Source organism: Diadema antillarum, unplaced genomic scaffold (genome assembly GCF_040938485.1).
Source record: "Diadema antillarum isolate AM-2024a unplaced genomic scaffold, OU_Dant_1.0 seq00001432_RagTag, whole genome shotgun sequence".
NCBI lineage: Eukaryota > Metazoa > Echinodermata > Echinoidea > Diadematoida > Diadematidae > Diadema > Diadema antillarum.
Genome location: NW_027272183.1, coordinates 237,381 through 265,327, shown reverse-complemented (window position 1 = coordinate 265,327; position 27,947 = coordinate 237,381). Strand labels below are relative to the sequence as shown.

The window sequence follows — 27,947 nt, the reverse complement described above, 5'->3', positions numbered from 1 at the left end:
TTAAATTAAAGACACAACATCACACCTTTACCGTGGAAGGATTCTTGCTGGCTGTGTTTACCCTCGCTATTTGCATAAACCTTCGAGCCTTTTCAACAACTTCTGAGATACCAGAGCTGATCTGGCCCTCTCATTGGCTGAAAGCGGTCCGGTGTGCGGCCCAGCACAGGTGCATCTCGCAGGCAGGATGGTGTGTGATGCTACGGTACACGCGGGTACTGCCTAGCATCGAATCAATCGTGTGGACATCGCTGGACGTACCATCCGTAGTATGTAATGCGACCGATCGAAAACTTTTAGGAGGAGAAAAGAAAACCATGTTGATACGGAGGAAGACAACCATGGATGAACATCGGATGTCGGGACAATTGGATTAAATCTTCATCATGTTTTCATGAAGTGGATATTTTGTGAGTTATGTGTCTTTTACACCGCGGGAAAACTGGAGGAGAAAGGTGCTTGCGATGGGTTGTGGGAGCGGCAAGTTAGCTCCCGACTCCCCGATTGTGGACAAGCACATCGACTGGGTGAAAACGGTGGAGACTGGCGGAGTACCGAACGGGTATAACACATCGGCCAAAGTAAGTCAGTACAACCGCATCAATAATGGAGAAAATAGACCACAGAAGAAGGCCCGGTGGAAGGTCAAGTTCGACCCCAGGGTCAACGCAAAATATGACATTAAGGCCCTTATCGGGACTGGCACGTACAGCCGAGTGGTACGAGTGGAGCACCGCTCCTCCAAGCAGCCCTACGCCATCAAGATGGTGGAGAAGAAGAGAGAGGGAAAGCAATTCTGGGAAGTGGAACTCAATATCTTGCGCCGAGTTAGGCACACCAACATCATACAACTCTTGGAAGTGTTCGACGGCAAGGACAGAATCTACATGATCATGGAACTAGCCACGGGTGGCGAGTTGTTCGATAGGATTGTAACGAGAGGGAATTTTACGGAACGAGATGCCACGTATGTTTTGCATATGGTTCTGGATGCTATTCGCTATTTGCATGGACTTGGCATCACGCATCGAGACATAAAACCTGAGAATCTCCTGTATTATCATCCAGGAAATGACTCTAAAATCATGATCACCGACTTTGGACTTGCAAGTTATCGTAGGACGACAGAAGGGCCGGAGAATAACATGATGAGGACAATATGTGGGACACCAGAGTACATTGCTCCTGAAATACTCTTGAGAAAGCCGTACAATCAGTCGGTTGACCTCTGGGCTATTGGTGTCGTGGCTTACATCCTTTTGAGTGGTCGCATGCCGTTTGACGACGACAACAGGACACGGTTATATCGAAAGATACTCAGGGCTAAATATTCCTTCACTGGCGACGTGAGTGAAGTTAATTATGTTTTCATCTATGTCTGACATTCCTTTTCCAGCTTCCTGCATCACCAAGATGTATATTTACTTACTGTACTGTTTTGTTTTGTTTTGTTTGTTTTGTTTTGTTTTGTTTGTTTTGCTTGTTTAGTTTTGTTTTCTATTTTTGCATAAGGATGTGCGTGGATGCATACATTTCATTGTACAGTGCTTTGTAGGTTGACTGACTTTGCTACATTTTTATCAAAATATCTGATAATCATAATATCTGAGCATTATAACGAGGCATATCATATAAGCACAAGGCAGTGCATGCTTTAATCAATGAATTATAGCTCTCAGTGATCCCAACCTCTAACTAACTTAAGTATCCTAAAAGAATCTCAGGTAAACAACAACAAATGAAACTTTAAGAAAACCTTCGTGCCAGGGGGGAAAATAATGGGGGGGGGGGGGGGGGAGAGAAATTTGGAAGCATTACCTGGGTATGTGATGAACCCTCCTAGCATAATTTCTGTGAGTTTAAATGCAAATACCCAAGTAGGTGCATGTGGGAATTGTGAAATGTCATTCTACAACATTTTCATAGGGGTCTAGGGCAATTACCCCCTGGGCAATTACCCCGGACCCTTGCCCTGGCCCTAATCCTAATCCTAATCCTGAATCTAATCCTAACCCTAACCCAAACTCCTAACACTAAACCTAACCCTAACCCTAATCTTAACTCTAACCTTACCACTAACCAGTATTTAGCCGGGTGGTAATTGCCCTCTGGGGGTAATTGCCCGGATACGTTTCATAGAATTGGAGAGTTCATCCAGACCTGAAATGAGAAAGTTTCTCTCTTTTTACTGGACAGCAATTTATTAGCCGCCTTTGATATGCAACACTGACCTTCACTCAAACAAAGCTTCTCTAAGTTTCCCGAATATTACATGAAATGAAAATGAAAAGAGATTTGCACATCATTGATCTGTTTTACAATTAGCTGAGCAACAATGGCAGTTTTATAGAATGAAAGGTTGCACGTGCAGTCGCAAAATTATCAAACCAACTGTTTTATGATAGAGTAGATGTATTGTGCACAAACCAATGTGGAAATTGCAAGTTAATGTCACAGTCATATCACCTCAGGCAGTTAAGTTTTCATTCCGTGGTTGCAACCACTATCAGACAACTCAGTGAAAATGGGTAAACTTGGGGATTCTATTTCAATATTTTGATTTTTTTTTTAAAGTTTGATGACATTTTATTGATATCAACTGTGATAATGGAACAGTGAAATGATACAGCACTTAACAGTGCTTCAGTGAATTTATGCCACAGCAGAAAACTATGTGTAAGAAAGAGACACACCTCCCTGGCTTCAGTACATAAATTGTACATAATTATGCCTGTACATGTATGTATGGATCATAAACCAGACTTCAGTAGGCCCAAAACAGTATTTGCACTATTTAACAGTGAACAAAGATATTTTATTGTACAAAAGATCAACATCGGATGATAGCATGGCTGTGGTAATCATCCAGGTCCTATCTTTTTATGGCATTCTGAGTCATTCTAGATTTTATGCTGTGTAAACCATGAAGCAATAAAAGCATGAAGGCCATTGGTTAATAGAGGCCAAAGTTCTCTCCCCAGGCAATTGAAGACTTGGTAATCTGTCCTTGATGGCTGCCTTTTCAGTGTAAAACAGTTAACCATCACAAAGACAGGTGTTGCAGTGCATTTGTAATGACCTGTTCAACGCATATTATCACTTGTCTGAGTTCTGTGAACTCGTAGTGGAGCGAAACTTTATAACAAGTGGGCAGTGGGTATTCACTGCTGATCAATGTACCCAGCAGTGACCACAGCAGCATCCTCTTGAATTTGTAGTGGGAAATATTTTAATCTTCATGATGTGTTTCTGTTAAATGATATAATGACAATCTGACCATGATCTCTTGGACACACCATCATCCTAGATGCTGAGACAAGTGTCACATATATCTGGCATATAATACAATGTAGGAAGCGGGAGGCGGTCAGCAATCTTTTTCATCCTCAGTACGGGTGCCTTTGGGGAACGTCATGTCAAGAGATTAACAATCCGTAGATTAGCTTTTTGATTTACCATTAGAAAGGTGTAAATTGTACCTTCATTTCATGGAGAATATGGTCTCCTTTTGACTCGGAGTCACTTCAAAATTTTATCTTGAGCAAAATTAAGGATTTTTTCCCTCTTGTTTGTCTAAAATTGTCAATTCAAACCTTGTTTTTGCCATCAATATGTAGGCCACGTTAATATTGTAATGAAGGGTAACATGAATAAAAAGACAATTGATTTTTTTTTTTTTTTTTTTTTTGGGGGGGGGGGTCTTTAATGCCAAAATGAGCTACAGTTGTAAGCTGTCTGTGACATGCAAGTATTTCTCAGATGAAACTGTATAGTTCTGGTGTGAGTTAATAACCCAGTAAAGATAAGTGCTAAGCAAGCATTTGTAGGGGGAAACATTCTGGAATCAATTTGTAACAGGACTGTACTGCGGCAAACTACACTATTACATTTGTGATGTTCGGAAATGCACATTGCCAGTGCCACCTGTCCCTGTACAACTGGGATACAACACCGGCGTAGCACTGGGACAACTGGACAATGTGAATGCAGTACTGCCTGAGAAGTATTGGTGCTTGATTGGCGCTTATACTGGGTAAATTCACACCAGAACTCTACCATTTTCATCTGAGATACTTGCACATCTTACTCTTACTGGGCAAGAAGAATACATGATGAATATCGCTGTCTATTTCTCTCCGCCACTCCCCACCCCCCTTTGTTGACGTAAGTTAGCCACTGTTGTCTTTTAGGTAGCTTGTATTTGTGCAAAAAATTAATCTCACATTTTCCTGTCAAGAGATGTTCATAGGGCATACTACCTCAACAAATTTATCAGAGCACAGGAGTGTGCCATGTAGAACAAAAATTTAGACTGGCCTCGCCTATTTCTTTCAAGAGATATCGTAGACATGCAGCCAAGTCTTGCATTATGCAGTTTTGTGTGAACCCTTTCTTGTTCCCCCTTCTCCTCAACTTTGAATGTTTTGTGCATAGCTAGCTAGAAGTATAATCAAGCACCAGGGCTGCATCGAACAATGAGACATTCTGGTATGTTTTCCCTTTGTTAAACTCTCCTTCGTTGTCGGGAGAAATCTTATCTGGAAATAGTTTCACAGAGTCCTATTTTTTACCAGAATGGTGCCCCCTTCATCACTCCTACACATGCCCCCAAGGGCATGATTTCTTATTCTACCTGCTGTGTACAACTATTCATGGATTTCATTGCCGGTGCAAACAAAGTGAAATGACCATTAGCAAAATGTGACCAGGACAATTGATCATGTCCAAAGCTCAGTTACTTTCAGACAGTCAGGGGGAAGGAAGGGTGTTGTGTATTTGTCCAGGTTGCTCAGGAGGGGGCGGCAAGATCCCAAGGAGGAGAGCAGTTCCTTGGGGCATGGGATCTGCGTGGGGAACCAAATTCCACCGGTATTGTCCAATCGCCATTCAATTAGGTGGTACATACAACAGTTATGTATCCGTTGTTGTATGTGTGTATGTGAGTGTATCTACATGTAGGCCTATGTATTTATTGGAAGTATTCGGATGAGACAAACAACACACACAGGCAGAGAAAGTATGATGAGAAAATTGTGTTGATGACTCAAAGTCATAATTACTTTGTAAACTGACGAAGAGGAAGGAGGTTTGAGAGAGTTCTGTCCCACCTACCAGGTGAGGATTGAACAATTAAAGTGTGCTTTGTGCTTACAATATACATTAAAAAATGAAAGGCATGAAAGGTTGGAATGGATAAGACATCAATGGATTGCATAGGCCTATCATATAACGTTAGTTGTTTAATCACTAATCTACAGTGTATTCATGTAATGTTGGGGGATGCTCAAAATCACTGAACAAAAAGGAAAATCCAGAACCTATATCAGTCTTTTCTGATTATTGATTTCAAAGAATTTCAAAGAAATTACTGCAGTATTATAGGGCCTACATTGTAGGCCTACCTTTTAGTTAGCATGATGTGTGATTATGAACATATAAGTTACACTGTTTGTGATAGATGACTTCATTGCAAGCCATATGAGAAATTCCAATGCCTCGCCTTTGAATGATTGGTCAACCGTCAATTTGATCTTTCACCGTTAGGGTCACTTCACTGTGACCTCCAACTATAGGCCTAAACTTTAGCTACTAGGTCATTGCCAAGACCCAGAGAGAAGATGAAAGTGAAAGTAGAATACTAAGAGCCAAAAATCCTTTGATTCCCTCAAGGCAAGTGATGGCAGATTAGATGAAATACTTTTGGGTCACAAGACTGAACAGGAAATGGACATTACTAAAATAGAGTTTTGACTGAACGGCCACTGCTTATTTCAGAAAAATGACAGAAAAATGTTTAACAAAATGTGTGTTTATATTTTCATTCAGTTTTCAAAAAGGAAATTGATATTACAAGAGCAAGTAAGGTCAAGGTTTAGGTAAAGATTCTGGCAATTGCATTCTAGTTTCTACCAGGAGAATATTTTTTCAGTGAAGAAACAGAAGAACTGAGTGAAAGAGAAAGCATCATACACATGATCAGCATTCCTGTGAAGTCATGGATGGTCTTATCATTGTTGATTTTTCATGTGCTTTTAGGTGTAACGTAATTCTGTTAAATTTACAATAGTTGAGAACTGAACAGAGACATGCCTCCAAAGTTTAGCCCAAATTCTTCAAACATTGCCTACTTTCAAAGTTTTGTAGTAAAGATATTCATTTCTGTTGACTCTCCTGCTGATGCTGTCAAGGCATGGCTAAAGTATGTTTGTACCACCAAGGAGCTTTCCTTGGTACCACTCGCCAAAAACAGGCATTTGGGCAAGTGTCCTTTACGTTTCAACAGTGACTGTGTCCTATAGAGAGGGGGAACAGTTGCCCTAAGGCGAGCAGAAATGCCATGGGGTTTGTTGCTCTCTGCCTGTCAAAAGCAGTTTAATTTTATAATGAAACCCATTTATCCTTTGAGGACGCCTGGCATATGTATGCTTCTAAAGTACATTACAATGAATTTGAACACCTAAATATAAGCTCGAGAACTGTGAGGAAAAGAAAATAATGTGGATATCATGGTATGTGAAGTTTCAAGATATCAGTCAGTCTAATTTGAAATATGATATTTGAGTATATGCCCCTGTTGTGACATTGATCAACATCATCCCTGTGGTCTGTCTTGAGCTTTGTTAGATTTCTGCTTGTCAGTTTGTTCTCTGGATTACTCAAACACATACAATGTACCATTCAATGTAGGTACTGTTCTCATCAAACATTGTGATTGACATGTGGTAGAGAAGAAAGTGAATATGATGAAGGATTTGTTTATAGTGTTGTCCCACAAATAAAATGAAAAAGACAGTATAAAAACTGTAAATTCTTAGCACATAATCAGGACTAAATACCAAGCGATCAAAACAGAACTGTAAGAAGTTGACAAATAATGTATGGGCCCATTTATTAATTGGATTGATGTTATTTTGTACCAAATCAAATGCAGTTTTGATCTGGTAATAATCTAGGTAGGATGATGCATATAGAGAGCTGTTCATATATTTTTTGTGTGCAAACACAATGTTCAGCAGATGGATAAGTTCAAGTGAAAGTTCTTGCATCAAGTTGTTTTAGTCTGGTCAGGTGATGCCTCAATCCTGTTTAGAGTCTCGATAGAATGACCCTGTTGTTTCGAATGCTGTTCTTTGTATCTGACTCAATGGGCATAAATCACCATTTGACAGGCATTTAAGGGTCCAACTGCAGCCTACCTCTTCCCACCTCTGACATATATGACCTGCGTTACCATGGTAACCATAAAACAATGGCTGTCCTGCTGAGGTGAAAGTTGGCTCAGTGCCATTGTGTGGAAAGTTGTGAAGGAAAGGGAGCACAAGTAAAATAAGCATCCCATTGTTTGGTGGACCTTTGAGGTCATGTCGCCTGATTGTGATATACAGGTGTCTTACAGATATTTGCAAAGTTCCCTTTCCTACCAATCATCATGGCATTCTACATATTCTTCTGCATGATTTTTATGTCATTGTTTTGGCCTCTTTCTCTGATGCAGTAAAGGATTTCCATGTGCATTGTTTTTTCGACTTTATGGTTCCCATGTTCCCCCTGCCATGTTTTGAACACTTGTGCTTTGATGGGCTTCATAATCATAGCACAATAGCTCTCTTCAGGAAGGTTTCAAAGCGGGGGTCCTCTGAGTTTCAAGATTTGAAGTAGGCTACGTAGTTCTGTATGTGTGTGAATATGTGCACGGATGTATGTATGTGTGAATGTGAACAGATTACTTTGTTTTATCTATCTTGGAAGAATGCAGAATGCCACCACATATCATATTCTCAGTGGTGAATTGTTCAGGCCTAATTAATTATTTTATATCTTAAAATGGATTCATCACAGTTGTTTAAATTGTATAAATAAGAGAAAAGCATACAAACTGATGTTTGTTTCCTTGTTTAATTGTGTGTTGTTGTTTTTTTTAACCATTTTGGCCTTATTGTCAAAGCAGAATACATGCATGCAGTACATAGGTCTACTGGCTGTGGTATTCCAAAGCTGTGTGAGAGTCCATGTACTGTACTTAGGTGTTTTCTTCTTGTTTTTGTTTTATATTTGCCGCAAGGAGAATTCATTGCTTTTGCCTACTGTATAAACTCGTGAAGAGTTGTGCAGTAGGAAGCTTTTGCTGTCTTGGTCTTTACCATGGTACCCGCAACAATACTGAACAAGATGCCAGCGATATCTGGAACTGTTTGGTATTGAGGTAGAAGAATGTTGTAAAAGTAGAGAATGTACAGCGTCGAGCTACCAGAATGATACGTCCACTTAGACCTTTGAGTTATGGGTCAATCTCAAATTCCCAGTGCATCATGGGATGTCACAGTCATGTGGTGGTTTACAGTAAGTATGCTAGAATGAGATATGGATGGTCCTCCTTGCTGACCACATAGGCCTATCAGTTGTGGGATGGTCTCTGGTCAAGACACAAAGAAACCCTCTGTGCAAAGAGATTGTGTGCTTAGTTTGTGAACAAGTTAAAACTATCTGCATCCCCTTCTCCAGTAAACCCATCCATTCAGAGTTTGAATGCTCCTATTCTGCACATTTAAATGCCATTCAGAAGATAGCTGTCCAGCACTGAACCTTTTTTCATTGAATATCTGGTTGTGCTCCCTTCCCTCTAGCTCCCATTGTACACTTTGTTTGCTCAGAAGAATAAAGATTCTGTGATCCGCTCTGTTTTTCTGGAAGGAACAAAGAGGTGGGGATAATGGGGCCCATAAACGAGAGCACATAGCGCCCTTCTCAACTCTGGCTGGATGCATTGTGTAGGGGGTGATTTAGCAGATGAGGGTGTTGGGGCATAATTCTTCCCTTGTTTTTGCTAACTTTGAGACAGGATAAGCCACAAAGAAGAAGGGTTTTAGAAGGAGACGTCATTGTTTGATGACTTGCCCGTCTTTCACTTCCCTTCGGAAGGGATGAACGTGTACTCACGCTGGTCTGTATGTTCTTTCAACGACTATGAGTGTAGGGAAATTCAAATGTTTGTGACTGGGTAACTTGATGTGAAAAAGAACTGAGCCCTTTGTGCTTTAGTGTAAGGAAACATTGTGTTAAATGTGACATTTTTCCTTCCACGTACTGATTGCATGACGGTCAACACTAAATGCTTTGAACATGGGAAGAATATATATGTGAACTAAAAATAATATCACATTTGTCATTCATTGCTGTTATTTGAGGTGTTCATTTTATATAAACAGCCCAGATAACATTCAATTTTAAATAGAAATTAGTGTAGTTATTTGGATAGGTACAGTGATTATCTCTGGGATATATAGTTTGAAATTTTTGATACACCATTGATGTGCTAAAAATAAAGTGCTTTTTTTTTAAAGAAATTAAGAAGTAAACACGTTGGAGCTGTAGGAATAAAGCAAAAGATTGTTGAAAAGAAACTCCACAGATCTTTTTATTCTTTTATTCAACATGGAGATTACTGCACCAAACAATGATATCCCCAGGTATCAAATGATATGATTCATTTTATCGTAATGCAGTGATACTAAATCGTTCAGTAACTTCAGCAAGTTGTAATTGTCTTGCTATGATATACCAAAACATTTGCCAAGCTACATGCTTCTGAACAGGATATCAGTAAAGAAGAGTTTTAACTTTTTAGCTGTGGCACAGCAAGTACAGTATTATTCTTGATTTCAACTGTTGCTATTACTGCAAAGTTTATTTTTTGAAATTAAGTCTAATTTTAAAGTCAGAGTGTTAGTTATACTGTAATATATGTTTATCACCTCAATTTCACTTGATCTGGAAAAAATGTTTTAGAGAAAAAGAGATACAGAATAACATTTAGTTTTTCAATTGACAGAATAATGGACAGTTAATAAAAAAAAGATGCACACACACAACCAAAAATTGTATTACAGTTTGCAAGGAGCTTCTTTGAGGTTTTGATGAGGGAACGACCCCCCCCCCCCCCCAAAAAAAAAAAACACACAAAACAAACAAACAGACAAACAAAAGCACTCATATTACCAAGACATCTGCTATTGGTAGAGGTTCGATCTCTAAGAAATAATACTGTGATTTTATTTATTTTTTTGCAACACATGTACACTAGTTTGAACATTTTATGTGCAAAAACTAAATAAATACCCTTTCATAACATATGGCCCATGGCAACCCAATGCATACAGTGGTACTCCCTTGTAGCAAACCATACCTACAATCTGTACCTTCATATAGTTGTACATGTAGTGACTAAATAGATTATATTCTATAAAAGAATATGAAGTTGATCTTGTTTATCATTTGCCATATGATTCAGAAACGTCGTGAATAACGTTGGTACACGGGTCTGTTTAAATGTCCTTGCTTTCACTTTGAAAGCAGCATTAACAAACCTTCCATTGTGCCTCGGCCCAGGCCAATTCATGAATATTTAATGAGGTCTAAAAGTCTTTAGCCTGTGTTTTCACACAGCTATCAATCACACAAAAATATCTGGCTTTGAAAGTGTTTTTCTGTACACGTAGGTCTACGTGTTTGTTTGATGGCATGCCACAAACAAGCAATCAATAAGACAAAAACTAATTACATGCAGTATAGCCTGCACGTTACCCTTTCTTCACCAAAAACTCACTTATTTGATTCCAGAAAATTCGAGACAGATCTCTTGGAATGACTGGTTTATATTTCTTCCTTTGTTGAGTTACATCACAGAAATGGCTGAATAAAAAAAAGAAAAATCAATGTTGCATTTGTAGAACCCACATTTTTGTTGTATACACAAAGCCACAGAAACAATGTTTGCACATTGAATTGTCCTCTGTTTATTGGTATATTATTTGAGATAACATTGTTATGATATTTGTTTCTTGAATACAGACATATGGAATGTGTAGTTCTGTTGGTGATTTTGTTAAATTAATGACATGTTATATTCAGACACTATAGGCTGAAAATGAGGTGTAGTCTCCCTGCAATTTCATTTCAGAGTTGTTGCAGGTTGTTAGCGTGTATATAGTTTATATACAAAGTTTCAATAGAGATTTGACCGAAGACTAGCATAGGTGTGTTGGTGCTCCCCATTGCTATCCAGTGGGACACGTGATGTCATCATCCCATTGTGACATCAGATGCCAGAGGTCGTAGAGGAGTGTTATGCAGCTCATTTAAACTATAACGGTACGAGGGAACAAAGGTGGCGATCGATTCTATTGATTGACTTGGTTGCCTTTGTGGAGGAGACAGAATTGGGGCAATGTTTAGCTTTGTAGATGAATTAGGGACACAAGGGGGAAGAGGGAAGGGAAAGGGGATGGCCTTTTGGTGATTTAAAACATCAGTTATATTGATATGGCATGTCTACGTGTACACTCTAGTACATGAGACATACCTACTAGTGTATGAAATATTGTGAACATGGAGCAAACATGTAGCCATGGCAACCAGTATCTCATCTGCTCATGAGAGTTTCATATCCAGATAGGACTGTAGAAGATGAGCATGAAAGAGGTTTGTCACCAACAAGGTCAAACTTACACTGTATTTAGTACCAATATGTAACTTTTCATGTGGTGTTGCCTGTGTGGATTCTGTGTTACATCATTCACTTCAGCTGGAATTTCACCTTTGTGCAGGTCTATTGAAAGGTAATAGTCTGCGATTTCCAAGACATTATTGAATATCTCATTCAAGTGTGCAGTTTAACAGATCGCCACTCGATGAACAAGTCAAAACCAATGATGATGGAGTCTTTATCATTACTACATGAATAGGGGTGTTGTAATGGTTTTCTTTAGTAGTGGTCTGTTGGTTACATGAATGTGGCAACTCCTGCACAGTCCTCTTTCTTTTGGCTCTGAGTGCATAGAGATCAAAACATGTTTGCCCTATAGTTTTCTCATGATATTCTGATAGGTACATGGGAAAACAATATACTATGTTACATAGGCCCAGAAACCATCTCTTTCGACAGACTGTGAATCAGTAGAATGCCATACATTTTAATTGAAACAGATGATGACGACACATGTTTTGTCAGTCCTTCTAGGCTTCTCATAAATATCTGCATCGTACTTGATATGAATATTATTCACATGGCTGTTCTGTTCCTTTTTTGATATCTGGGTAATTTCACAGTTTTCAGCTGTCCAAGTCAATTCAAGTGCCAGAACTTGCATAGTCTTTTAATGAAGTTAGAAATCATCTTGCATTTCTGTAAGACAGGATCACTACCTCACACGTTAATGGAAAAAGAAAGAAACAAAACATTGCAAAACAACCTGTCAAAACCTGTTGTGACTATCAGCTCTTCAAGACTGGAAAACAAGTATTTTACATCCCCCATGTAAACATTTGTTACTCATAATAACTTCACTTTTTTTGGAGGGGGGGGGGATGACAGTCACCAACCCCCATTGTACAGAAATAAATTGCTTTTACAGTCCTTTAGGGAATTCTTCTGTGTAATCTCTGATGACAATTTTTCAGTGACAGCATTCAGGTTTCAAACACGTTAGGAACTACCGGATGAATTCATACCACTATCCTGTTAGAAAAAGAGTTTGAATCCCTCACCAGGGCTTCCATTATGTTGAGGTAGTTTAAACAAACCGTAGGTTTCTGGTTTTGTCAAAAGAGTAGTGGTTTCGATTGACTTTTGCTGCTGTTTACAGTTTGCCGACAAAGGTCTATATCCAGTCAATTTTCCCCTCTGTGCGGAGGTCGACAAATAGAAGATATTTTTCAATTTGCATGTTTTTCCAAACATTTGCGTTCGTACCAAGCAACCTTTCTTGCATCCTTTATCTCTTACTTCCTACTCAAAACACTTCAAACCTCTTCTCTTCGTCTCCTGCCATTGAAATTTGTCATCCGGGCAGACCCAAGTGAAAGTATGTCCTGCATCCCACACGGTCGAATTCAATTACCTGTCACTTAGTCAGCTTTGTTCAAACCAGAAATTATCCTTCATCTATCTGATATTGAGTTGATTTTTGCTTCTGTGAAATATGAAAATGCTCAATACAGAGTGAAAATACTCATCAAAGTGTTTTCCTTATGCAACTACATTTTTTCATGAAGCAAATATGTCCCAATGCCAGCAGTGGAAGACTGTACTTGTGTAGAGGGGGCGGCAGATGCCTCCATTAGCATAAGAGTGGGTCTGTTTGCGTTTGTGTCAGTGGATAGAGGTAGGCGCTGTGTGCCAGGAGGGTACCCACCCTTGGAGTTCTTCATCCCTGCTTCCAACAAGCAAACCATTATACCACCTCCCTGGTCCACTAGAGCCAATCCTAAAAGCACACACCAAATTGCAGACCTGAATGGCAGAAATTCAGTGCACCTGAAATACATGAGTCATTGTTGCATTTAAGCACAGGACTTGGTCTTCTTAAATGGTTCCTTGCTGTACAGGCAGAGAAAATGTATTTACACCATTTGTGAATACATGTTCATCATCTTTGATACTTTGCTGAAATATATACCATGGGTAAATGTACATACATTTGTAGATGATAGAGAGGCTCATCAAATTCATTACTAATGGAAGGCAGTGGGTAATTATCGGTATCAGATAGTCATGTGATGAAATGTCCCATGGGCAACACACACACACACATACACAAAAGCTACCTTTGTATTGTGATGTCAACATAACCTGTGTAAAACTTCACATGGAATGACACACAGTGTTATGCATTTCGGTTTAAATATATGCATGAAAGAACTGTGTTTTATGTTTCTTGGAAAACATAAAAGAATCTGATATTGACATTCATTAATCAAAATCTTAAAGAATTAATTGTTTCTGTCAATTTTTCATTGATATGAATGCAAAGAGAGGATTTACAATGAGCAACATCCCCAGACAAAAATTTTGGAGAATTAGAACTATGCTATTGCAACAAGGAGGCTTTTGCAACTGCAAAGAACTCATTTTTGCATGTATTTCTCAGTATGTATTATGCTAATTGAGGGGTTTTTTTCTCTTTTTTTTGGGGGGGGGGGATTCTAGAAATGCACACTTGAAGTAACTCCTAAACATGTGGCCAATCATGAACCCAAGATTTTTTTCAACTTAGTTTTGCTGAATTCCTTTTGCATGTCTGCAGTCAGAATGCCTCAACCACAAAAACATGGTTGAGATGGTTGGAGGTTATCTATGAATTTGTAAGTACTGTATACACTACCGGTATATATTTTGCAAATTGGGACTTTAAAAAAAATTTGCTAGTAGTTTGATGTATGATGGAGGACCACACTGACAGAATACGAAAGAAGTCATCACTTTTCAAGAGAATAATTGGCAATTTCTCACATGAGAGTTGTTATTTTCTGGTAATATGTGGCATACATGTGCAAACAGTATGCACTTCCACCATGGTGCATGCACATACTTTAGGTAGTTTCTTTTGCTTGTAGGCATAGTAGTACCAAGAGACAAGGGAATATAAAATGCTGTTAGCAGTTTGCTGTTGGGACAGATACTCATTTCAGAGTTTGGATATTTCATAACTCTGAACATGTATTGTTTCAAAATGCATTTTAGATCAAATTGTTGGACAGACAAAAAAAAGAAATGCAGTTGTTTTCTCTCGTGAAAAAAAAAGAAATGCAGTTGTTTTCTCTTTTAAGAAAAAAAGGTAAGTGTTCATCCTCGTACTAATACATTCTAATACCAAGCATTTCCTGGATTTACATCTACCTTACTGTGAAAGTCAAAACTTGATGTAAGTGATTAAGATTTGTTTGTGTAAACTTGTACAGTTGAGATAACAATTAAGATGCTAATTTGGGAATAGGTATAACACACATCTTGATGGCATGATGCTTGATGTATTGGAAAAAAAATAATAAAATAATGAAAAAATAAGAACAAGTTTCATGTCTCAAAATTCTGCTTGTGAATGAATTACCTTGTTAATTGCAGAAGTTAGATTGTTGATTGGTTTAGAACACGTAAAGACTGAGCAGCCCTAAAATTGATGTATGGTTCGATGGTCTTAGAGCATGTCAGTGCTTGATCCAGTTCATCACATGCTGTAATGGTGCTTTAGACAGGTTGAACATGGACAAGAACTTGGACTTAAAACTGTCTGGACTTCTCATGTGGTAATGAATGTTTGACAATGCTGGTGGACAGGAAGATGTGTATACCAAGTACACATAGTATGTTGTGATCTGTTTCCTTGCTCCTTTTTCTTCACTTTCTTTTTTTTTTCTCCAAGAAAGTATGTGACACACCCAATTTTTTTGTTTTCTATTGAAAGTTTTTCGCTGACTTTTTTGAAAGCCCAGTTTGCCATTAGGCTTTTTTGACGAAAAGATTCTTCATCTCCAGCAGGCCACAGCCAGAGGGGGCGTGGAAATTTGCCTTTGTCTTTGTACATCCTCTGTGACAACTGTTTGGGTAAGCATGAACATTTGAGGGTATTCTCAGGCAGTATTCTTCCTCTGTTTGCTGGTTTCCAGGACCACTGATTCATCACCCGTCTCTCTCCCAGTCTCAGGAGTGAATGAATCCCTTCTTCTTAGGAGGAAAGGCTGGCAATTGGAGTTTGTGAGGGCTTTTATTCCCCTCCCTGATTCAAGTCTAGGTTAGACTTATTCATGTGTTGGTTGTATTTCTGGAGGATGTCTGTCCTGTACCCTGTTACATAAATAAATGCAATCAAAAATACATTGTAAGTCAGAAAATCAAGCATAAGTGAGGTATCGGCCAAGGAGAAAGTACTCAACGACTTATGTTTGATTTTCTGACCGATGTTTGATCTCAATGTTTATGCAACAGGGCCTTGGTTTATGAAGTGTATGGTCATGGACATAATTTTCTAACTTTACCGCAACATTTATATGCAATGTGTATTTAAGATTTTTTTAAATTTTTATTATTGCACTCGTAAATGGGTGAATAAAAAGTGGAAAAAGGGAAGGTTCTAGTTTACCACTGTTTATATCTTTATCAATTCAATAAAAATTATTGTTTGTAGCCAGAGCTTGAATTTCTAATAACTGTAAAAGGAGTAATGTTCCCGTGAATTGTAATTTCACGAGAGCCAAGATTCGCAAAATTAAAATGCATTCAAAAGTTCTTGTCTACACTATAGGCCTGTGCGTTTAATGTGTCAACTTGCGACACTTTCATGCCATGAAAATATCGCGTTTTACAGTATTTGACAAATTATGATGAACGTAGATATATAGCATTGATAAAATAACACAATACATGATATAAGGAGAATTCCAAAAGAAAATTAGTTTTCATGGAAAGTACACATTCCATTAACTTGTTACTGACATGTTCAGGGTAATATTCCCCCTGCTTTCTGAAAGAGGTAAGTCAAGTGCTATTTCATTAAGCTGGAAAAGTGAAAATATTTTACAAGTTCTTTATATTCCCTTTATATCATTGTCCATAATGACATCAGTATAGTAGTCTCCTTATCCAGCAATAATGGCACTGAAGCTAAAAAAGTTCATAACTTTTGAATTACTGTACAACGAGGAATGTTCGTGTGCATTTGAATTTCGCGAGCCTCAAAATTCTTGAAATTAAAAAGTTCTTATCTACACAATATGCATTGGATGCCAGTGGCAATTTGCGAAAATTTCATGCTAATTCATGCCACGAATATATCATGTTTTACAGTATTGTAACTGTCTGATTTTCTGAAACTTTCACAAATGCGTTCTGCTAATATTGCTGCTTCACCAATTCACATTCAAATATGGGCTTTGGTTTCCTTTAAAATGTATCATCAAAGTATCAAACGTGTCAGGACATTAGACTACCAGTAATTTGTGGAGATGACATTCAACATGAGTGAAGCAAGGGCCATGATATTCACACTTTTATCAGCTTCTTATTCATACCCATGTATGAATGTTGCTGTAAAACCAGAAATCTTCATGTAGGGCCTACATTTTAATTTCATGAATTTTGCAAGAGCCAAGATTTGTGAAATTAAATGCATGTGAAAGTTCTTGTCTACACTTTGCATGTTCATTGAATGCCATTGGCAATTAAAAAAAAAAAAAAAAGGCTGTCGGCTGCAAATCATAAAAATTTTTATGCAGTGACTATTTGTGGTTTTACATTCTGATGTTAATGTTCATCTTTGACAATGACATGTGAATGTTAGTGTTGCCTGGTAAACAGAATTTCAGCTTCCTGATACTCATTGCAGTGAGGTGATGGAAGTATGTGGGAATATGTACATGTACATGCACACTACAAGGAGTAGAAGATTGAGGATATGTAAGAGGATCTCTTCTCCGATACAATCACAATCCCGCACCCAATGTTCTGAAATCAATGTAGCAGCGATAGGTGCTCCACTCTTGACGCACAAGAAATATCATTCATTGTTCACCGCCACTAAAGAAATTACTTCTTTTCTTACGAACTTTCCCCCCCCCCCCCCCCCTATCCTTTTGGCAGAAGAAAGACTGCTTTTTGGTTGAACCTTGGGGCAGTGCACAACATGCGCCCGAATGGCCTTTGTTGAAGCATTACAAGCAGGCGAGGCGGTGCATTGAGAGTCCGCTGTTCAGGGATAACTTCTAAGGCTTACCTCTGCATGCATCGTACCCCTGAGTATCAGTCCTGCTCATGGGTCTCTGCATTCCTTGACTGACCACACAATTATTTAGTCTTCCACAGACATTCTCAATCCCCCCCCCTCCCCCACAACTGACCCACCGCAGTGTGAAAGCATGCTCGTTTGATGAATGTTTTCTTAATGATGATGATGATGGTAGCACCACCTATATTTTTTTTCTTACTCTCTCTCTCTCCTTTCTTTTCTCTTTGACCCCCAAACAGACACATAATTAAAGGAACATCACATGCTGTGTGCTGCGGGTGGTTATTAGGAATAATTGAGTTGATGATGATTAATGGTAGGACTGGAACAGGCTTCACTGAATTTTGTAGTCTACTTGATATGTGCAATATATTTGCTGTTTACATTACACGTAGGTTAAGCCTCTGCCGTATAGTTCCTTTGATCAAGAGAACTAATGAATTGTGAAAGCATGAATGGTGATGATACAAGATAGAGAACAGAGAGACCAGTAGAAGACAGAAAATTATACATATTAGGCCTACATCACTTGTACTTGAGATGTATTGTTTGCCTTTAAAACTGCAGAGTGAAGTGTGAAAAGTATATTCTCTTTATAGGGTCAAGTATTTGGAATGCATGAACAGAATTATGGGAGCTTAGACAAGGCAAAACATTCTAAATGCTCCCAAAAAAAGATCGAAAAGAAGTAGAACTTTTGATTACAACTAGACCTTCATGCTCAACTATGCTTTGTGAAGGAGACTCATTCTTCGCGTTGTGTATTGTTTTGGTGAAGAGGGTGAATGTTTTCCTTGACCAGACAGTGTGACTATGGCCAGTTTCACATTACCACAGGCTAGTATTCTTCACAAGCACTCAGTGATATCACAAAGGAGTGGTCTTTGGGTGCATTTACCAACTCACTCCTGCCATTGATTATCGTTCCCAAACAACTTTCAGATAGATTTTGGCAGTCAATAAATGCAAAACTGTTTTTGATTATTGCGTTAAAAATGCTTTTCACAACACCAATAAAAAAGTGAGATTGCAAAGGCGTTTGAGCCAGAAATGTGTTTCTGTGGAGTGCATGGTTCAATGCAAAGTTGTTTTGAAAAGCGTTTATAAAACTTTCGGACATGCCCATGCCAACCACTGTGAACTGCATCTCTCTGCTGCTCGGGTAAAACTGGGCAGCAGAGCTGTGCAGTGTCGAGGCCTCGCTCTCGACTCACAGAGATGAGAAATGTAAGAGCTTGAGAATGCGATCAAAAAGGCCTTTGCAAAAACATGTTTTGATAGTGGGCTTTGAAACATGTTTCAAACATGGGAAAGATGATAAACACATGAAGGATGTACTTCAACAATCCCTCACCCAAGCAATCCAAAATGACATTGCTCCTACCCTGTCTTACTCTTGAGTTATATGTCTCCCCTCTGTAGAAGCGTGGGACTTCCACGGAGAAGATAAGATGATTCCTGGCCTTCTTGGCTGTTTGGGTCCCAGAAGGCAATAAATCCAGGATCTCATAGTCATATCTAACCATCTCGCCTTCTTGGACCCAAGAAGTTGAGAAGATGAAGTCTTGAATCTGGCTTTCTTGCTCTCTTGAAAGCAAGAAAGCAAGAAGACGAGATCTTACATCTCATCTTCTTGCTCTTACGGATCTAAGAAGTCACAAAGACAAGATCTTGAATCTTGCCTTCTTGCTTTCTTGAAGAACAAGAGGTTGAAAAGACAAAATCTTACTTGCATCTTGCCTTCCATGACCCCCCCAAAAAGGTTGAGAAGGCAAGGAATCGTCTCATCTTCTTGGTGGCACTTACAAGGTTCCGTACCCCTTCTTCACTGTCTCCCACTCCCACCTTCTCCTCTTTCTATCCTCCGCCTTCTCTTTCTGTCACTGTCTGTCTGCTTCTCTCCCCCTCTCTGACACTCTCTCAAACTCTTCCTTTCTCTCCCATGTTACTCAAGAGAAGAGAGTGGTCACACCTCATGGCAGCCCCATTGGTGTGTTTTTTCGCTCCCCTTTCCATGGCTTCTATTGTTGTGATAATGTCACAAACACTGGACAGAAACAAGCAAGTCTGCATAACAACCTTTTCCCTCCTATATAACGTGCTGGTTGGAGAGAAAAAAGCCAAATCACAAAACACTGTCTATTGTTGTTGTTGTTCTTGTTAGTATCTGAGTCACAGAATGTTGCAGTTCACTGGATCTGGCTTGGCAAGAGTGGCTGAGGCTAATCCTAGGTTTTGCAGCAGGTCACCTGTAAAGTGAAATTGCATGGAAAGTTCACTCTGCTCATGTTGGCTGAGTTTAAGAAGAATAAAGTCAAACAAAATGTCAAAAAAGTGTTAAAAGAATTAAACAAATGATAAGGGAGATATGACATTCTAATGTTCAACATGTTCTTTGTATTGGCAAAAAGCAGGGATATGTAAGTCACAGTCATAAATTGTAATTAGACAAGGCAGTCACATCAATGTCAAAAAGTCTCATACCCCTGGTTTTAACGTTATGAATATTCCATCAACTGCAGCCAAAGTTACTATTGCTAAATCATTGCCACCATATACATTATTATTAGTTATTGTGAATAGTAGTTCCTCTTTCCAGGTCATTTTGGAACAGGATATTTATTGAACATTGGTAGGCAAACAAATGGTAGGGATGTGTAGGGCAGTCTCATCCTTACCAGGTCTGATTTTAGATTACCGTCTCCAATATCATTGCTCTGGAAAGAAAATGAAATTATGAAAACGAAGTGTCATAACTTTCTTCCTTTTTCTCCAATTCTGATGGAATTGGTATGGTCATAGTGATATGTAAGTCAAGTCAATTAAAGTTCTTACACCCTGTATTCTCATACTTCAAATGCACGTCAGGTTTGATTCAAGGTGTTTATATCCTATAAAGAGCAGCCATGTTGCATGGCGACTACTATTCAAAGTTCCCTAATGACTACCGACTGACTCTTCCTTCGTAAGTCTGCGTATTGACAGTCCACACACAAGACAAGATAACAGCCGGTTTATCTCTTATGCCTCCAGCTAAATACACGCATTGGTAAAAAGACCACTTAATTCATTGATTTGAGGATTTGGATAAGAAAAAAAAGAAAGATTTTCAGTTATGTGTTTGGTGGACCATCCTGTGGAAATGAAGTTTCATTGATGGCAGGATTTCTTGTGTCAGGGTGAAGCAAAGTGGATATTGTGTTGTCATTTCCTAGATTGGATAGGGTTGTAATAATGTGTGAAACAGGGAGACTGACGTTTAAAACTCTTTGGTTTGCTTAATGAGATGCCGCAGAGATGAATGACTGTATTCTCAATTATCCCCAAATTGCCGGATTCCATCTTCTGTTCCTGAAACAACATTGTTTTCAAATGTGAAAAGTTTTTACTTAGATTTCAGTGTGATCTTTCATGAATCCCTGCCAATTTTTCAGAAGATGTAAAGTCTTATCAGTAATTACGATCAAGCTCTGGTTTCACAGTTTGATGGATTCTATTTACATTTTTAACTCTCCATTTTATTTTCAGAACCGGTTTACTATCAAAAAAGATGATTTTTTTTTACAGGATAATTCCCCACACTGTTGTATTAGCAAGTTTCAGGAAGGTACTGTTGTACATGGATGGAAATGAAGGTCCCACTGTTTTCATAAAGATCCATGATAAAAGTGTACATAACAGTATTCTGGCCAGTGTAATTAAATACAACATTGTATGAGTTTTTTCTTTCTGTAAACAAACAAGGTACTGGTATGAAGAGAAAATAAAAGGCTTAAAATGCCAGAGCTTGGTTTGCACTTGAAATATATTTCAATGTGGAGCGGAGAGAAACATCAAAGTTTTGTGTTTTTTTACAGAAATTCGGTGTGAAGGTGATTCCAAGATAGGAAGGGAGAGAGTGAAGAAAAAGCGGGAGTCATTCAAGCTGGGCTTTCTCATTATTTCATTTCGGTTCCTAGCATGTTGCGCACGTACACCAACATCTCCGTTCCAGGAAACAAAAACAATCGCTTCAATAGTTGCCTTGAAACAGCACGCCTCGTCAGTGAACCACCTCAGCCGTTTTCCTCCAGGATTTTTTTTTTTTTTTTTTTTTTTTGGGGGGGGGGATCATGGGGAAACAAGGGAAACCCTCTCAGAACTACCATCTTTATTTGCTGTTGATGTCAACATCTCGCAAATAGGATGGGTTAATGTGCACATCATGACACAGGTTTGCTCATGGATGTGAGCAAGTATTTGCAGCATTAAATGCACCCTCATCTTGTCTATTACAATTTCCCCTTGAATCAAAATCATTACTCAGAGTTTTAGAACACTGGAATGGATCCATAGCATTATGAAAGATGTATGAAAAGAGGACTACTCCCTGAAATGATTGCCCCTTGCTTTGCACTCTGTTAACCCGCTGAACACTAGTCCCGAGTATACTTGAGCAGGTGTCTGTGTGACATGCGTGCTGATATAGCAAAATCAGCTCGTCCTCAAAGGGAAAATGCCCCAAGATCAGGCAAGTCTTGATTATTCAAAGAGCGTATGTCCAGAAATTCAAAAGGGTCCCCGAAAACCCTCTCGCTGGTGGTTGTGATAAATGTTTGTTGAGATTGAATGAGTCTAACTCTTACAGAGAAAAGTCTTTTCCTCTGAAAATCTTTTCACTGGCAACCTCCTCCCACCCTCCCTTCCTGGCATCACACTGCAGTATCTCATTACAACCGGAGTTGATGGTGCTGTATTCTGTCAATCATCTCAAGTTCTAGTGTGGGGTTACTATCCTGTATACTTTAGGCACTGGCAAGACAACCAGAAGACAAGACTACTTCCAAAGACTTGTTAAAGATAGGCACTTACTCCCCCCAAACCAGTTTCTCAAGGGATGTACTGCTGTGCCATTGTAATTGGACTTCAGAAGAGATTAGTAGACGTGCTGAAAATATCTTTGTATGGGGTCACTGCTTTCTTCATCTGATTTCCTCCCGCTGCTTGTTGACAGCTGCATTTATGATGATGGTGCTGAGTAGATGTAGCTAAAAGGGAGGAAGCTCAATGTGCCTGAAATTGTTTTTGATCTAAATATATCCTTTGGAAAATGATGTAATGCTGTTGGGATGTTGAAAGAGCTGGAAGCATTCTGGTGATTGAAGATTCAGCAAAGTCCAGCTTCCAGAGAGGCAAAATGATAATTCAGTCATGTGCATGTTGATGGAGTGTGCAATTTGGAATGACAGGTTTTATAGTTGTGTATTGCGTGTTCTCTTGAGGAATTAAAAGGCATATTGGATTCTTGATTCAAGCTTATGCTCACTTTAAAAACTTACCTTCCCCACAACCTTGTGCTTCAAGGTCTGTAACAAGTTTTTGCCTCTGTGACAGTTGATGAATGGGGTTGGGAGATGATATACTTGTGATACCCCCACAATAACTCAAGAGTAAATTTCTCTATACCATTTATCACGAGTGGGGGCAGACTTGAATTTCATGGTGTGTAGAAAGTTGACAGATCTTATCAGGACATGCAGAGCCATTTTAAACTTAGGGTCACACTTGAGAGCGTAGGATGTAAATGACTCAGGTATATGGGATTTTTTTTTTTTTTTTTGGGGGGGGGGGGGGTAGGGGGTTGTGAAACATTTTGTGGTGATAAGTTGGCTCCCCGCCCTGCCTCTGTGTGCCCTATGTTGTGGATATGAAACAGACACCCGGATTGCAACCCTTTGCTGATACTAGTCACTGGGGCTGGGGGTCAGGCACGGAGTGAGTGTCGGTCGTTGACTGACAACTCACTGCAGGGGATAAACATGGTATCGTTCATACCACTTAATAGCTACTTTGGCATTGTGCTGAAAAAATTGACAGTGAAAAGTTGGATACTCCTTTGGAAAATTTTGACTGTATTCGGTGCTTAAAGACTATTGCTTGGGGAACAAAACCATGACTTGGAATGGCATACCAATGAATGTAGGCTCATTAAGTCAATGTCTCTCTGTATTTTTCATGCCCAAGCTGTATTCTGGGCTCTTAGTTCATTGAATATTATGTTACTCTGTCAGTTCTTTTTTTGTGTGCGTACATCAAAAACTCTATTTGATGACATGAGTACCATTTTACAATAACTGAAACAGAATTTTGAATTTACATACTTCATAGCACAATGTGTGATGTGTAGAAGTTTTCCTCAATCACTTGTATGTTTATAGTCAGAAGTTGCTTGTGTTCAGTCATCACTTCTTGTATCTATACATGTAGGCCTATTTGTTTATTTATGCATGTGCTTAACGAATACAGAGATATTAAATGTCCATTTGTGACCCATTTGCAAGGTATACATGGGAGAAATCTTCAAGGACTTAAATCAGATGCTATTATCTTCTTTCAATATTGCAGCCATGGAAAGACGTCTCGTCGGCGGGCAAGGACTTCATCGACAAGCTGCTGGTCATCAACCCGGCGGAGAGACTGGGTGCTGTCCAGGCCCTGAAACACCCTTGGATAGTGACCAATGCTGCCCAGTCCAGCCTGAAGAACCTGCAGCGCTCCATCAGCCAGAACTGGCTCAAGCACACGTCCACCCGCAGCCGGTCCAGTCGCTCGGCCCGCTCCACCCGTTCTAATCACTCCAACAAGTCTTCCAAGTCACTCAGGTCCAACAGGGGTCAGCGGGTCAAAGCCAAGGATCTAGACAAGCTGGTCAAGGAGATGAGGAAGGTAAAAATTCAAGTCAGAGATAATTATTAAAGTTGACCCTCTGATTCATGACTTACATTACCATCATATGAAAGTATTATTGGCAACCAAAATATGCAGAAATCACCAGTTCTGAAACATCCATTCGGGATAAAGAGCAGGAAGACATGAGGAAACAAAAGGTGTGGTCAGTCACTTGTTACTATTCTTTTGGTATTTCTGCAGGTTCATGCATAAAAACAGATAGAAAAAGAGTGGAACTTTCACTTTTTTATCTTTGGGGGATGCACTATGGCACACAGTTTCTCAAACTATGATTTCACCCAGATTGTATGTGTGCTGTTGTTGTATTTGTACTGAGTCTTATTTTTAAAATTCCTTCAATTATTACAAAAAGGGCAGATTTTCAATGATTGTATTTATGTCACATAAGGCCATACTTGTTCATAACTCGACAGAAAACCTATCTTGCGCACAAACCGTACCACCTTTAAACAGTGGCTGTCAGTCAGTTGTTCCTGTTGCACCAAATATTTGCCAAGAACTCCCAACATTGGCCAACTACTCCTGATCCCCTCTGTCTTCAAGTATGTGACCCCTTGTCCAAGTTTCTATTCTGGGCACTTTTTGTCAGTTTAAGGGATTTGACTTTTGACTCTTCCTGGTGTTCCTGGGGAAACAGAAAATAGCAAACTGATGTTTATAGTTTATCAGCTTTTCACTGTGATGAAAGCTGTGTGTGTGTGTGTGTTTGTGCATATGTTTTGGGGCGAAGTTAGGGGGGAGTTATGGGTATATGTTTGCTAAAAACAATTTCGTAGTAAAATGTACCTAAGGGAGCAAGTTGCTGAGAGAGGGGTAATGAAGTGGAAGTTGATGAAAAGAAGTCTGAACTTTGAGAAAAATGGGACAGAGAAGAAGTTAAAAATTGGACACTGTAAGAAAGTTGCTGATGTAGTTTTGAGACCAAGGTTATCTCAGCATCTTGGAGATAGACGAAAAAGACCCATCACAGTCTTGTGATGGTAATGTGAATGAATTTACTGTACTTCACGGGGTTCTTATTTTTGTGAATTTTGCTTTATTGCGAATTCAACAACACACAACAATGGTAACTCTGGTATGAATGCTATGTGCTGCTGTGCACATACTAGTTAATAGTCAATAGCATAGGCCTTTCAAATGAAGCACACCAAATTTTTTCTTGCTTTCTTTTCTAAGGCAAGTCTCCTACAGATGAAGCTCTTTTGAATTAAAAGGCAGATAAGATTGAAATAAGATTTCGGTTCCCATGTGGAGTATCTTTGAGAGTGAATGTGTTCCATGTCTTGTGTTAAATTTATCAACTGTCCCATAATAATAATGATAATAATAATAATAATAATAATATACTTTTATAGCGCAACAGTCCATCAAAAGATGCTCATGGCGCCATGTGTGAAATATGTTTCAATACTCACCATCAAAAAGCAAAATAGCATTTGCCAATACCTTTGCGATGGCATTTCCCAAGTTTTTGCGTTTATCAACTTTGTCTAGACTTGATTGGGAGGACTTTATGTTCACTGTGCAGCTCTATATTGTGCATTTTGAATCAAGGTGTGGAGATGTGTTATAGTTGGCAGTGGTTTTAATAGTGTGGGTAGGTCCAAGTTATAAACTTGTTTCAAACGACTTTGCATTTATCAACTTTACAGAAATGAGGGTTAATGTGTTTCTGGCTCAAATGCATGTGCAGTTACACTTCAGCCTTTTTTTATTTGTTGGCATTTTGGACCTAATCCCATGATCAAAACAGCATTGTGTTTATCAACTGCCCAAAACTCATTGAAAGTTGTTTGGAAACCTGAATTCTGTGCCAGAAGTGAGTTAATGAATGTACCCGTACACAGTAACAGTGAGATGGCGGAATAATGTGGAGGAGGTGGTCTTATCCAGTGCAAGAGTAGTGATGTGTTCTAAAATTGGAGTTCTGATTACTAGCAGACAGGCCACATGAAGACTTGAATGATAAACAAACACCTATTTAAGTACCGTAATTGTTCCTGCAACTGCCAGAACACTTCATGTGTACATTAGCCTGCTGATAAGTAGGAAAACAGATGGACCAGAATACACTATTATGACCTTTTCTTGTCTCTCCTTTTGTTCCTAATTCCCTCATTATCCCAATTTTGATGATAACTGGGGTTTGTTTTTCCTGCAAACCACGGAGAACTAATTCCCTCATCATTCCCATTTTGTTGATGACTGAGGTTTATTTTCCATACAAACCTCAGAGAACTTCCTGACTGACCAGTGAGGTGTTTTTGTTTATGTTAGCAAGAACAAAAGGACAGGAAGGGGTGGGGGTGACGGCGACAAGAGTGCTTGAGCACTGGAACCCAAAGTTTGTCCTGATCTGATGTCCTATGTGCCAAGGAATTAAAGGTCAATGCTCTAGGTCAAATGATAATCCTAGTAGCTTTGGACTATGGGAATTCTGCAGGATATTTTTTTTTCTCTTTCTGTTTAAGTTGTGTGTGTGTGTGTGTGTGTGTGTGTGTGTGTGTGTGTGTGAGAATGAGAGGGGAGAGAGGGAGAGGGGAGAGAGGTTCATAGATTTGTGTTCCTCAAGTCTCTCATTTACAGCTGCACATGTGTTGTTGGCAACAGTAGGTGCATTCACTTTATTGAACTCCCATAGATTACAGTAAATACTGCCATATTTTGTTTGCACCATTCTTATTGGCAAAATACCGTGGTGATAGATACTGCAGTATATGTAGTTAATTTGTTACCATTCTCATTCACGAAATATTATGGTATTTCTGGCAAGAAACTTTGGTCACAGAAGGAAAAAGAAAAATATATTGCATGCCAGCTCACTGCAGCCCCCCGATTGTCACAATTTGCCTTCCCTACACTCTCTGTAAGTCACTTCCCTCCTCCGCTCTCTTCTTTCTCAGGACTTCTTTAGCCAAATAAAACAATGGTCCTTGCAAGGACTATATCCACATGATTTTGCCGCAAACCTCTTCTCCTCACACCATATGCCTATCTTACAATTACAAACTTTTCCATATGTTTGTAATAAATATAGCTTTGTGAAGTTTGTAATATGTTGCTTGTGGTTCCACATGAAAAAATGAGTTTCATCCCTGCTGTATCAGAACGTGTTTTTGAGAGTGATCCTTGTTGCTCTTCTCCCTACCCAGGAGACCAGGTCAGATGATGTGCGATACAGCAGTGGAGGGAGGCCTGATGCCCAAGAGAGGGCGCCATCCAAGTCAGGCATGTCTCAGCATCCAGCTGGCAAGTCCAGCACAAGTCCTCCGCCACTCCTGCCCAGCATCCAGGGAGGACCGTCCAGGACAATGACCCCCACGGACCACCCGCTTACAAGGCCAGGTGTGCTTCCTCCTTTGAACACACAGAGCATGTCGGCATCCACATCACCAAGGTGATTTTATGGAGTAGTGCTATGTGTCCGAATGTACTGCTTCAGACTGAGACTGTGATGGATGGCCTTTTTTATTTGTTACCAGACAACATCCAATGTTCTTCCACTTTTCGTGCCTTTACACATCCAGTGAAATAATTAAAGCAGTAGTGTTACTCTCATCAAGGGCTATGTGGTTAAAGTCATAATTTACCATTTGCAGATGAAACAAAAACCCAGCATTAGTGCTTCAAAATAGTTCTAAAATGTGAGTTAGGGCTAGAAAC

At 39.3% G+C, this 27,947-nt stretch overlaps 1 protein-coding gene across 1 annotated transcript; it reads left to right on the top strand.

Moving 5' to 3' along the window:
- The first annotated feature begins 267 nt into the window (after window positions 1–267).
- Window positions 268–27,947, top strand: LOC139709410 (serine/threonine-protein kinase H1 homolog). The gene is made up of 3 exons (XM_071621377.1): window positions 268–1,346; window positions 23,940–24,260; window positions 27,437–27,947. The coding sequence occupies exons 1-3, from the start codon at window positions 465–467 to the stop codon at window positions 27,683–27,685; spliced, it is 1,452 nt and encodes a 483-aa protein (XP_071477478.1). The 5' UTR covers window positions 268–464; the 3' UTR covers window positions 27,686–27,947.